The sequence below is a fragment of the Acyrthosiphon pisum genome, chromosome A3 (genome assembly GCF_005508785.2).
Source record: "Acyrthosiphon pisum isolate AL4f chromosome A3, pea_aphid_22Mar2018_4r6ur, whole genome shotgun sequence".
In the NCBI taxonomy this organism is placed as follows: domain Eukaryota; kingdom Metazoa; phylum Arthropoda; class Insecta; order Hemiptera; family Aphididae; genus Acyrthosiphon; species Acyrthosiphon pisum.
This window is the reverse complement of record NC_042496.1, coordinates 21159053-21173810: the sequence shown is the minus strand read 5'-3', so window position 1 is coordinate 21173810 and position 14758 is coordinate 21159053. Positions and strand designations below refer to the sequence as shown.

At 33.5% G+C, this 14758-nt stretch overlaps 1 protein-coding gene across 1 annotated transcript in view; it reads left to right on the top strand.

Annotated features, from left to right (window-relative positions):
• The window catches only part of LOC100166039, a 127879-nt gene that overhangs the window by 100189 nt on the left and 12932 nt on the right, over window positions 1-14758 (top strand). The window contains 28 exon segments of the mRNA XM_029491600.1: window positions 75-722; window positions 784-1095; window positions 1157-1462; window positions 1615-1935; window positions 2008-2340; window positions 2799-3113; window positions 3173-3508; window positions 3585-3890; window positions 3954-4259; window positions 4327-4980; window positions 5066-5380; window positions 5489-5827; window positions 5923-6228; window positions 6704-7009; window positions 7088-7408; window positions 7473-7802; window positions 8319-9032; window positions 9145-9450; window positions 9517-9825; window positions 9891-10205; window positions 10290-10616; window positions 10693-11007; window positions 11737-12069; window positions 12146-12763; window positions 12849-13178; window positions 13597-13929; window positions 14080-14394; window positions 14482-14757. Of these exon segments, the coding sequence (XP_029347460.1) occupies window positions 75-722; window positions 784-1095; window positions 1157-1462; window positions 1615-1935; window positions 2008-2340; window positions 2799-3113; window positions 3173-3508; window positions 3585-3890; window positions 3954-4259; window positions 4327-4980; window positions 5066-5380; window positions 5489-5827; window positions 5923-6228; window positions 6704-7009; window positions 7088-7408; window positions 7473-7802; window positions 8319-9032; window positions 9145-9450; window positions 9517-9825; window positions 9891-10205; window positions 10290-10616; window positions 10693-11007; window positions 11737-12069; window positions 12146-12763; window positions 12849-13178; window positions 13597-13929; window positions 14080-14394; window positions 14482-14757 (10245 nt within the window).

Below are 14758 nucleotides of genomic sequence, written 5' to 3'. Positions count from 1 at the left end.
AATACTTTAGTAGAAATTAATTCGTTATAACTAATAACGATTAATATTAAATATTTTGTTTTTTATAAATTTAGAAACTGAAGTACAGCCTATTTATCCGTGTACACCATCTCCTTGTGGACCAAATAGTCAATGTCGAGAAATAAACCAGCAAGCAGTTTGTTCATGTTTACCAAACTATGTAGGAAGTCCTCCCGGATGTCGCCCAGAATGTGTATTGAACGCAGAATGTTCAGCAAGCCTCGCTTGTATTAATCAAAAATGTAAAAACCCATGTGAAGATCGGTGTGCACAAAATGCTAACTGCAGGGTGTTCAACCATAGTCCTGTGTGTTCGTGCACTACTGGATATACTGGAGATCCATTTTCACATTGTCATGCTATACCTCCACCACCACCACCACCACAAAACGAACCTATTTATGTAAACCCATGCATACCATCACCATGTGGAGCCTATGCTATATGCCAAGACAATGGAGGTACTCCATCATGCTCCTGCTTGGCTCAATACATTGGATCACCACCAAACTGTAGACCAGAATGCATTATGCATTCTGAATGCCCTAGTAATGAAGCTTGTATTAGAGAAAAATGCCAAGACCCATGTCCGGGATCATGTGGCTGGGGTGCACAATGTAATGTAATTAACCATACACCTATGTGTACTTGTCCAGAGGGATATGAAGGAAATCCGTTTACAAAATGTGACATAAAGCCAGGTAATTGATAATATTTATATATTATGTCTAAATCGTTATTTTTATATATTATTTTTAATAGTAATTCAAGCTCCAGTCTACTCAGATCCATGTAATCCATCGCCTTGTGGTCCAAATGCTCAGTGTAATAATGGCGAATGCACATGCTTAAGTGAATACCAGGGAGATCCATACACTGGATGTAGACCTGAATGTGTACTAAATAATGATTGTCCACGAAACAAAGCATGCATAAAAAATAAATGTATAGATCCTTGTCCTGGAATTTGTGGGAAAAATGCCATTTGTGATGTTTATAATCATATACCGATGTGTCGTTGTCCAGAAGGAATGCTAGGCAATGCTTTTGTTTTTTGTAGTCCAAAACAAAACGGTATGTATTTACTATTAGATATATTTTTCACAAAATAATAAATATACATTTTTTTGTTTAGAACCTGAGATATATGAGCCATGTAGACCATCCCCTTGTGGACCATTTAGTCAATGTAGAGAAGTCAATAAACAAGCAGTTTGTTCGTGTGTGACGGGATATACTGGATTACCACCATTATGCCGTCCTGAATGTATTTCAAGTTCAGACTGTAGACAAAATCAAGCATGTTCCAATCAAAAATGTATAGATCCGTGTCCAGGAACTTGTGGTATAAATGCTAAATGCCAAGTTATAAGCCACAGTCCAATATGTAGCTGCCCAACGGGATATACTGGAAATGCCTTTATGAATTGCTACCAAATTCGTAAGCATAAAATACATAACATAAATATATCAGACAATAATAATTTATTATAAATAGTTACTTTGCACTATTATAATTATTTAATTTATTTACATACTATGTTTCGAGTTATCAGCTTTAAATAAACAATTAATTAACAATGTTTAATTTAGCTGCTGATATACCATTAATAGTGGGCAATCCATGTGTCCCAACACCGTGTGGACCTAATTCACAGTGTCAAGTAAAAGGAGACACACCTTCTTGTTCGTGTTTGCCTGAGTTCATCGGATCTCCTCCAAATTGCAAACCAGAATGTGTCACTAATAGTGAATGTTCCTATAACAAAGCATGTATGAATATGAAATGTAAAGATCCTTGTCCGGGATCATGTGCAGTCAATGCTATATGTCAAGTTTTAAGTCACACTCCTACTTGTCATTGTCAACAAGGTTATGTTGGAAATCCATTTACATTCTGTTCAGTTCAACAAGGTATAATATCATAAAATTATTTCTACAGCTATTTATCTAGTTCCTGTGTATTAATTATAAATTAACTTACAGCCGATCCTATACCTCAAGAATATATTAATCCATGCGTACCTTCACCATGTGGTGTGAATGCAGTATGTAAAGAACAAAACGGAGCAGGATCGTGTACTTGCTTACCAGAATATATAGGAAATCCTTATGAAAGTTGTAGACCTGAATGCACAATTAATTCTGATTGCGTTTCCAATAAAGCATGTATGATGAATAAGTGCAGAGATCCGTGTCCAGGAACATGCGGTCAAAATGCAGAATGTCATGTGGTTAACCATTTACCAGTCTGTACTTGTTTAAATGGTTATAATGGTGACCCATTCAAATATTGTTCAGTTATTGTACCACCACAAGGTATTTATTTTTAGTTTAAGTTACGTATTAAAATAAAATGAGTTTATTATATACATGAATGGGTTAGACAATATTGATTATCAATAAAAATATTATGCAATTCTAATATTATATAAAATATTCAAAATAAAATAGACGTGAGAACAAAAATGTATAAATTGTAAAGATAATATCTTATTGTTAAGTTGACTGAGATATAAGATGAAGTTATGTAAGATATTTGGTAATTAACTGATATCAAAATTAATATTGAGTCAGTTAATTATTGATTCTAATTTTTGACGGGTTTAATTGTTAAAGTTGTTTAACTCTTTTTAATATACAAAATATAGTACAAATATATCTTTAATAAGTAGAATTTATGGAAGTTTATAAAACCACTTATAGCATTTCTGTTTTTAGTAATATTAAATTAAATTATAATTATTTTATTAAAATTATATTGTGATTATTTTTAGATTCTCCAATAGAACCGATAAATCCATGTTATCCGTCACCATGTGGACCGAATAGTCAATGTAAATCCATTAATAACCAAGCAATATGTTCATGTCTGCCTACATTCATTGGAAGTCCCCCAGGGTGTAGACCAGAATGTGTAATGAGTTCGGAATGTAAAAGTTCTGAAGCGTGTACAAACCAAAAGTGTTCTGACCCATGCACTGATATTTGTGGAAAAAATGCTGATTGCAAAGTCATAAATCATAGTCCAATTTGTACTTGCCGACCTAAATTCACTGGAGATCCATTCACTCACTGTTTCCCAATACCATGTAATTACTACTTCATTTTCATTCTAATATCTTTATATTTACGTAATACATATTTTTAGTACCATTGCCTCAATATGTGCCTACCGAATATGTGAACCCATGTATACCATCACCTTGTGGTCCCTATTCGCAATGCTATGATAACCAAGGAGTACCATCATGCAGTTGTCTTTCTCAATACACCGGTAGCCCACCAAATTGTAGACCAGAATGTGTTATGAATTCAGAATGCCCATCTAACAAAGCATGTATAAGCGAACATTGTAGAGATCCATGTCCAGGATCATGTGGTTACAATGCTGAATGTAATGTCCTTAATCATACACCAATGTGTGTCTGTCCATATGGCATGATTGGTGATCCTTTTACTAGTTGTTATTCTAAACCACAAGAAAGTAAGTGATTGTAATTAAATTTACACATCAGTATTTTATAAAACATCGAAATACAAATTTTTTTTTAACATTTTAGATATTCCAGTTGTACACAGTGATCCGTGTAATCCGTCACCGTGTGGTTATAATGCAGAATGTAATAATGGTGTATGTACTTGTTTATTAGAATATCAAGGAAATCCTTATATGGGATGTAGACCTGAATGTGTTATAAATAATGACTGTCCGCAAAAAGAAGCTTGTATAAAAAATAAATGTAAAGATCCTTGTCCTGGAATTTGTGGACAAAATGCTATTTGTGATGTATATAATCATATACCGATGTGTCGATGCCCTGACAAAATGTCTGGAAATGCTTTCCTTCAATGCAAGCCAGTTGAAAGTAATATACCAATTATATAATATTAAATCAATACAATAATTAACTAAGTATTTATTTATGTAGTTCAAGCTCAAGTTTATCCATGTAACCCTTCACCTTGTGGATCTAATAGTCAATGTAGAGAAATTAATAATCATGCTGTATGTTCATGTATATCAAATTACATTGGGTCGCCTCCTCTGTGTAGACCAGAATGTACTACTAATTCTGATTGTAATCAAAATGAAGCTTGTAGTAATCAAAAGTGTAAAGATCCATGTCCTGGAACATGTGGAATAGGAGCTAAATGTCAAGTTATTAACCATAGTCCAATATGCAATTGTCCATCAGGATATACAGGAAATTCTTTTGTCCACTGCTATCCAATCCGTAAGAATAATAATTAACTGAAACAATTTTCTAGTATTCATTGTACTAAATAATTATACATATTTAGAAGCGGCCCCAGTTGAAGTACTCAATGAAAACCCTTGCATACCATCACCATGTGGATTCAATGCTCAATGTCAAGACATTGGAGGTCAACCATCATGCTCTTGTTTGCCTCAGTTTATCGGTTCTCCTCCAAATTGTAAACCAGAATGTGTAATCAATAGTGAATGTCCATATCACTTAGCATGTATAAACATGAAATGCCGAGATCCATGTCCAGGATCATGTGGCCAGAATACAGAATGCAAAGTCATTAGTCACGCCCCACAATGTTATTGTTTATCTGGTTATACTGGAAATCCAATAATACAATGCAATATACAACATGCTGATCCGATTCCTCAAGAATATTTTAATCCATGCCAACCATCACCTTGTGGTTCAAATGCAGTATGCAAAGAACAAAACGGTGCTGGTTCATGCACGTGTTTACCAGAATACTTTGGTGATCCATATAGAGGATGCATGCCTGAATGTGTGGTTAATTCAGACTGCCCACAAAATGAAGCCTGCAGAAGAAATAAATGTGAAAATCCTTGCCCAGGACTATGTGGTCAAAACGCAGAATGTCAAACAATTAACCATGTGCCCATGTGTACATGTTCCAATGGATATACTGGGGATCCGTTCAGATATTGTTCATTTATACCACCGCAACGTAATTAAATTATTTTTTACTAATAATCTTCTCAATAAATATAAGTATGTCATTATTTTTTAATGATGATTATTTTTAATTTTAGAAACTCCAATTGAACCAACTAATCCATGCAGTCCATCGCCTTGTGGACCAAATAGCCAATGTAGAGAACTTAATGGTCAAGCGATATGTTCATGTCTTCCAGAATTTATTGGAAGTCCTCCTAGTTGTCGACCGGAATGTGTAATAAGTACTGAATGTAATCGTGATAAAGCATGTATAGGACAAAAATGTAAAGATCCATGCCCCGGAATGTGTGGTCATAATGCCAATTGTCAAACTATTAACCATAGTCCTATTTGTACATGTACTTCAGGATACACTGGAAATCCATTTTCTCAATGCTACCAACTACCAAGTAAATAAACAACTTTAGTAACTTAATTAATTATTAGAATAAATTAAATCTTGAACTCATAAAAACTTTATTCAAGTACAAATTATAATATATTTAATTATTTTTCAGAACCTCAAATACAACAAACTCCACTAGAACCATTGAATCCATGTATTCCAAATCCTTGTGGACCATATTCAATATGCCACGACCAAGGAGGTTATCCATCGTGTTCCTGTTTATCTCAGTACATAGGCACTCCACCTAATTGTAGACCCGAGTGTGTTATTAGTGCTGAATGTCCAAGCAATAAAGCTTGTATGAATGAAAAATGTAAAGATCCATGCCCTGGTTCTTGTGGGGTTGGAGCTATTTGTACTGTAAACAATCATACACCTAATTGTTACTGTCCAAGTGGATATATAGGAGACCCATTCCATTCATGTATGCTTAAACCACCACAAAATGGTTAGTAACATAAATATTAAATTAATATTTTATTGTGAATTACACATTTACTCAAAAACATTTTTATATTGCTGAAATAATTGTATAATTACTAGATCCAGAAATACCAAATATTGATCCATGCTACCCATCACCGTGTGGTTCAAACGCAAACTGTAACGATGGCAAATGCACTTGCTTACCAGAATATCAAGGAGATCCTTATGTTGGATGTAGACCTGAATGTATAATAAACGACGAATGTCCTAGAAATAAAGCTTGCATTAGAAATAAATGCAAAGATCCATGTCCAGGAACTTGTGCACATAATGCAATTTGTGATGTGTATAACCATATTCCAATGTGTAGATGCCCCGAAGGAATGTCTGGAAATGCATTTATAGACTGTCAACCACAGCAAGGTAATAAATAACACAATACAATATGTCCAGAAGCCCATATCACCCTTAGTATCTCCGTCGAAAATCAATATATTTAAATGCAGTTTTTTTACAGTAATAAGTAAGGAAATTCTGATTGAATAGCATAATATTCAGTTTTTTTTTTCAAAAATTCAAAAATTATCAAAAAAATTGTTTGGGCAATTAAGCTTTTTAAATAGCCATTTTGATGACAGTATTTTATAAAACAGTTAAAAAAAATATTAAAATTTAACGAAAATTTCCCAAGTTAGAGCTAATTATTTAAAAAAAAAAAAATCGAATACTATGCTATTCAATCAGAAAGTCCATACTTATGACTGTAAAAAAACTTAATTTAAATATATTGATTTTTCACGAAGATACTAAAGGTGATACGGGACTTCTGGGATATACTGTATATATAAATAGCTTGGTAATTTTAAATTTATATTAACATTCATTTGTTTATTTTTAGTTTCTGTGGTACATGACTATTGTAATCCTTCACCGTGTGGTCCAAACAGTATTTGTCAAGAAATAAATCAACAAAGTATGTGTTCTTGTATAACTGGATACATCGGATCTCCACCAACTTGCCGTCCAGAATGCACAGTTAATTCCGATTGCATTTTGAGTAAAGCTTGTAGTAATCAAAAATGTCGAGATCCTTGCCCTGGAACATGTGGAATAAGTGCTAAATGTCATGTTGTTAATCATAATCCAATATGCAGCTGTCCTCCTGGCTTTACAGGCAATGCATTTGTGCAATGCACTCAAATACGTAAGTTATTAATAATAATGTGATGATGTATATGATATATAATATATTAATATTGAATGGTTTTAAAAACAAATTTAGCGGTTATTGAAGATGAACCAGTTCGAAACCCATGTGTTCCTTCACCTTGTGGTCCATATTCACAATGTCAAGTTCAAGGAACGTCTCCATCGTGTTCTTGCTTGCCTGAATATATTGGATCACCACCAAATTGTCGACCTGAATGTGTTAGTAACAGTGAATGTTCGTATAATTTGGCTTGTATAAATATGAAATGCAAAGATCCATGTCCTGGATTATGTGGAGAAAATGCCTTATGTCGTGTTATCAGCCATTCTCCAATGTGTTACTGCGTACATGGTTATACTGGAAATCCAATGGTTCAATGTGTGGTTCAACAAGGTATTTTTCATAAAATATAGCAATTCATTAGTTAATATATTTAATCGATAATCATGTATTTCAGATGCAGTTGTAATAAGAGATGATCCACATCCTTGCACTCCATCCCCCTGTGGAGCAAATGCCCAATGTAGAGAACAAAATAATGCTGGCTCGTGTAGCTGTTTACCTGGTTATTTTGGAAATCCATATGAAGGTTGTAGACCAGAGTGCATTGTTAATACAGATTGCTCTCCGAGTAAAGCTTGTATACAATACAAGTGTCAAAATCCTTGTCCCGGAAATTGTGGATTGAATGCAGATTGTCAAGTGGTTTACCATGTAGCATCATGTGTTTGTAATCCAGGTTACACGGGTAACCCATACCAAACCTGTAATTTTATAACACCACAAGGTAAGTTTGTTATTTTATTTTTATTTATTTAATCACAGTTGTTCCATTTTAACAAATGAAAAAAAATGTATTATACTCATTGTTACAAGCTGGTGAAAAATCCGTAAAATATATCTTCATATTCTGAGTAGATCAAATTTGATAAAGTAATTTGTTAACAATATTAAAATCTAATATACTCTTCTTAAAATATCAGGAAAATGGAAATTATTTACTCGACGCTAATGATTAGATTTTGATCGAAATGGGGCTTATATTTTTGTTGTTATTCAAAAAATATTCATCGTAGATACAGATAAAACATTCCGTTATTACTTGTACAATCATTTTCTATAGTCAATCAAAATACTCATACTTTTTTACATTATAAGTTGTTACCTTTTTTTGATTTTCGTTATTAAAATGTTTGTTTCTTGGTTAAAAAACTTAAAAATATATACCAAGGATTCCCATTAGTTATGACATTTTTTATTCTTTTGATAACCGTATAAATAAAATATATTTGTTTGATTTTAGTTACTCAAATGGAACCAATATACCCATGTATTCCATCACCATGTGGACCGAATAGTCAATGTAGAGAATTAAATAATCAAGCTGTATGTTCTTGTTTACCATCCTTTATCGGAAGTCCGCCTATGTGTCGTCCTGAATGTACAACTAGTGCAGAATGCCCAACAAATTTAGCATGTGTAAACAAGAAATGTGTAGATCCTTGTCCAGGAGTATGTGGACAAAGTGCTAATTGCAGAGTTGTAAATCACAGTCCATTGTGCATATGCAATTCAGGATTCACAGGAGATCCATTTTCTATTTGCTATCCAATACAAAGTATTTACCTCAATATAATTATTTTTTTAATATAATAACAATTTCTAAAATAAATAATTATTTATATAGATTCTCCAGAACCTCAACCTCAGCCACCGATAAACCCGTGCATACCATCACCATGTGGTGCCTATTCCCAATGTCAAAATTACGGAGGTTCTCCTTCGTGTTCATGTCTCCCATCGTATATAGGGTCTCCACCAAATTGTAAACCAGAGTGCACAATTAATGCTGATTGTCCAAGTAATGTGGCGTGTATTAGAGAGAAATGTAGAGATCCGTGTCCAGGTTCTTGTGGATTGAACGCCCATTGTCAAGTGTTAAACCACATTCCTATGTGCATTTGTCCAGAAGGCTATTCTGGAGATCCGTTTATGAGCTGTTACATCAAACAAAAACGTGAGTATCACACAAATGATAAATTTAGTATAATTTTTATTTTAATCAAACATAACTATATATATATATTTTTCACAAATAACATTAAGTATAAAAAATTTCATTAATTTAGCACCGATTCAACAAGCTTCGGATCCTTGTAATCCTTCTCCATGTGGATCAAATGCTTTATGCAATAATGGCATTTGTACGTGCATTTCCGAATACCAAGGAGATCCCTATAGCATATGCAGACCAGAATGTGTCCTTAACAATGAATGCCCTCAAAACAAAGCATGCATACGAAATAAATGTATGGATCCTTGTCCAGGAACCTGTGGTCAAAATGCTTTGTGTGATGTTTATAATCACATACCAATGTGTAGATGTCCTCCAGGAATGAATGGAAATGCATTTATTGAATGTTTAACATATCAAGGTATTAAGAAAAAAATAATTATATATTTATTTTAAAATACTAATATATTTGTATCTATTCATAAAGCTCCAATTGAAACAAACCCATGCCAACCATCCCCATGTGGTCCCAACAGTCAATGTAGAGAAGTTAATGGCTATTCAATGTGTTCTTGCCTTAATGGATATTTTGGAACACCGCCATCTTGTCATCCTGAATGTTCCATTGATTCTGATTGTAGTCAAAATAGGGCATGTTCAAATCAAAAATGCCGTGACCCATGTCCAGGGGCTTGTGGAGAGAATGCTCAATGCCACACTATAAGTCATAGACCACATTGTACATGTCCACCAGGTTTCACCGGAAACGCATTTTCTAGATGCTATGTACAACAATGTAAGATAAATATTTAATATTTAGTAAAGATTTATATTTAAATTCATATTTTACTGTTTATTTAGTACCACCAGAACCAATACGAAATCCCTGTGTACCTTCGCCTTGTGGCCCAAATTCTCAATGCCAAGTTAATGGAAATTCTCCATCATGTTCATGTGCACTTGACTATATTGGCTCGCCGCCAAACTGTCGACCAGAATGTATCAGTAATAATGAATGTGCTTATCATCTTGCATGTATCAATATGAAATGTAAAGACCCGTGCCCCGGTTCATGTGCTTCAAATGCTATATGCAAAGTAATTAGTCACACTCCAAGATGTAGCTGTCCACCTGGTTATAATGGTGATCCATTCACACAGTGTATTATAAAACAAGGTAAATATATAAATAGTTTTAAATTTAATACAACGTTATTGTCAACTATATAATATATATATATATGAATTTCATTTTTTATAGCGGAACCAATTCAAGAAATAATAAATCCTTGTAGACCATCACCTTGTGGTCCCAATGCGTTATGTAAAGAACAAAATAATGCTGGTTCCTGCATCTGTCTACCTGAATATTATGGAAATCCTTACGAAGGATGTCGACCTGAGTGTATGGTTAATACAGACTGTAATGCTAACAAAGCATGTATGTCAAACAAATGTAAAGACCCATGTCCAGGAACTTGTGGTAGTAATGCTAAATGCCAAACTATTAACCACATACCAATGTGTACTTGTTTACCTGGTTATGTTGGAGATCCATTTAAATACTGTCAAATTATACAACCACAACGTAAGTGGAATTAATAAGGCATTTTAACAAATATCGTTTTCTAACTAAAAATTTAAACAAAATTTGTTTTGTGTAGAAGTTGAAATTGTACCAAGTTATCCATGCATCCCATCTCCGTGTGGTCCAAACAGTTTGTGCAAAGAAAATAACGGACAAGCAATTTGCTCGTGTTTACCATCCTATATAGGAACTCCGCCTGGATGTAGACCCGAATGTGTCACTAACGCTGAATGTGTGCAAAACAAAGCATGTATAAATCAAAAATGTGTAGATCCTTGTCCAGGAACATGTGGACAAAATGCGTATTGCCAAACAATAAACCATCATCCAATATGTAAATGTAGTTCTGGTTACACGGGTAATCCATCTACATACTGTTCCTTAATACAACGTAAGTCCATCATATAATAACAATGAATTATTTATAGATTAAAATTTCGACTACATGATATACAAGTCATTTTTAACATATTACAAAAAAAAGTAATAGATCATTTTTTATCTAAAATGTTAATAATACCCAAACACAATACTACTGTATGATATTGATAAAATACATAATATATAAGAGAAATAGAAATTAAAACATAGTTAAAGCCTACATTTTCTATAAGTGTTATTCTAACACTTTTAACTAAAGTCATAAGTAGTAAAATATAGTATCATATTATTTATTCATTTATTAAATTTAATTTCATATACATATTATATTATGTACTGAGCCCCACTGAGAAAAATCGTGTTAATGTGTTAAGTCATAACGTTTAGAATATAAAATATATCTTAATATCTTAGTTAATTAAATTTAAATAAAAAAAATGAATACTTGAGAAATGTTTAAGACATTTAATATTTAATTATTAATTACAGTATAAAGTAATTAAAATAAATATATTTAACATACATGAAAAATCGGTTTTTAAAAAAAATTTAATTTTAAAATCTACTGACAGGATCATAATATTTTGAGTGAAGTGTTTTTCCACATGACATCTATATAATAAATTCTTATACAATATAATTATATATAGCGGTCAGTGTATAAACTATTAGTTCCTTTAGACTTATCATTAAAAATGTATATCATACAATTAATAAATATTTTCTAATTATTTTTCAGCTGTACCTGTTCAAGACACACCTGTTATTGTTAACCCTTGTTCGCCTTCACCTTGTGGACCTTACTCTCAATGTGTAGCATATGGCAACTCTCCATCTTGTTCGTGTTCACCAACATATGTTGGTAGTCCACCAAACTGTAGACCTGAATGTGTTGTTCATGCTGAGTGTCCAAGCAATATGGCTTGCATGAGAGAAAAATGCAGAGATCCGTGTCCAGGGTCTTGTGGTTTAGGATCACAGTGCAATGTAATTAACCATGTACCAATTTGTACATGCCCAGCTGGTTATATAGGGGATCCATTTGTCAGCTGTTATATAAAACCAAGCCCACGTTAGTCTAAAATTAGTCTAAAAAAATCTTTCAGTAAATTTAAACATCATACTTATACATATTTTTGTATGTTTAGCTCCAAAGCCACAATATACAGACCCATGTTATCCATCTCCATGTGGACCAAGTGCTACATGTAATAATGGAATTTGTTCATGTATACTCGGTTATCAGGGTGACCCCTACCGTGGTTGTCGACCGGAATGTGTTTTGAATGAAGATTGTGCTAAAGACAAAGCATGTGTGAAAAACAAATGCGTCAATCCATGTGTAGGCACTTGTGGAAACAATGCAATTTGTGAAGTTTATAATCATATACCAATGTGCCATTGTCCATCTGGAATGACTGGAAATGCATTTATTACATGTCATCAAATAATACTGCAAGAACCAGTGATACAAAATCCATGTTCGCCTTCACCATGTGGTCCAAATAGCCAATGTCGAGATGTAAACAATCAACCAATTTGTACATGTTTACCTACTTTCTTTGGATACCCTCCCAACTGTCGACCTGAATGTACTGTTAATTCGGATTGTTCTATGAACACTGCTTGTTTAAATCAGCGTTGTAGAGACCCGTGCCCGGGAACTTGTGGTATGAGTGCAGAATGCCAAGTCATAAATCATAATGCAATATGTAGTTGTCCACTACATTTAACAGGAGATCCATTTTCGAAATGCTACTATCCGGGTAAATAAAACACTAACTAACTTCAAGTCTTAAGTATTATTTGAACATGGATTATATAATTATTATATAAATTATTTTATTATAGTTGTATCAAAACCACAACAAGATCCGATTAACCCTTGCGTACCGAGCCCATGTGGACCTTACTCAGAATGCCGTGTAACTTCAAACACTTACACGTGCACATGTTTACCAAACTACCAAGGATCACCTCCACAGTGTCGCCCAGAATGTATTTCGAATAGCGATTGTAGATATAATTTAGCATGCATCAATATGAAATGCAAGGACCCGTGTGTTGGATCGTGTGGTTTAAATACTGAATGTCATGTATATAACCATATACCTCAATGCACTTGTCTTCAAGGATTTGTAGGAAATCCTTTCGTATCATGTCATATTCATCAAGCACAGCGTAAGGATGATTTGTGTTTCTATCCCAGTATCAATAATAATTTGTTTTTAATTACTAATTTTATCTACAACAGCAAACTCCAAAACTACGTCCATAATACTTTATTTTACGTTAAAATAATTTATTTTAAGCTAGATTTTAAGTTAAGATATTTACTAGTCATAAGTATATTTTTAAATCTCCACATATCAACTAATGCAATTCATCGTCGTCTCTAGTTTAGTTTTATTTGAATATTTTAAGTAATGGTTTGTAAGATATTTGAAAAATGCATGCTTATAAATTGTTTTGCATGGTTTTATTGCACGTATTTGCATGGTAGCTATTTGTTTTATACTCAAGTATGAACGAATACCGACATGATACGTAATATATGCAAATTTTTTTTACTCATAAAATTTAATTATCTAAATTATAGCTGTTCAACCAACACCGACATCACCATCGGATCCTTGTTACCCCTCACCGTGTGGACCTAATGCTAGATGTCGTGTTGAAAACCAGAATGCTATTTGTGAATGTTTATCAGAATATCAAGGAAATCCGTACGAGTCTTGTAGACCAGAATGCCTTGTTAGCTCTGATTGCACCATGAACAAGGCTTGTATTAGAAATAAATGCCAAGATCCATGTCCGGGTACATGTGGCATATCTGCTATATGTTTTGTGTCAAATCATATACCAATATGTTCATGCCCAGAAAGTTTAACTGGTGATCCTTTCCAAATGTGTCACCCAATACCAGTTAGAGGTAATTATTTCTTAAATTCCTAAGAATAATATTTGATAATTTATGTCAATGTTTATTTTAACTTAAATTGCACACTAAATAGTACATATTATTATAACTTTTATGTGAATATGATTATTTTATTAATTAATTTTATAAATAATTGTGTAGATCCAATTCCATCTGATCCATGTGTTCCGTCACCTTGTGGACCAAATACTCGTTGCCGCATAATGAATGGTGCTGCTATCTGTGAATGTTTACAAGGATATGAAGGATCTCCATCAACAAGTGGATGCAGGCCTGAATGCGTGATTAGTCCTGATTGTCCTCGTAATAGAGCTTGCGTTAACAATAAATGTGTCGACCCGTGTATTGGAGTATGTGGGTATGATGCAATTTGTCAAACTATTAACCACAGCCCGGTTTGTTCTTGTCCACCACCCACTATTGGAGATCCATTTGTTGAATGTAAACAACAACCAGGTAAATGTTTTGTTTTTATTCAGATTTACGTATTATTAGTATAATTTATTTACATATAAATATTACAACACATATATTTCCTAACAGCTTTGCCAAGTGACCCATGTAACCCGTCCCCGTGCGGTAGCAATGGCCAGTGTAGAGTAATCGGAAAAATTGCATCTTGTGTTTATCCGGAATGTATTATTAACCAAGATTGTCCAAGAGATAAGGCTTGTTTCACACAGAAATGCCAAGATCCATGTCGAGATGTTTGTGGATTAAACGCCATTTGTCAAGTAGTAAATCATAATGCTCTATGTTCATGTCCACCAGGATACTATGGAGAGCCTAAACAACAGTGTATAATACAACGATCACCAGG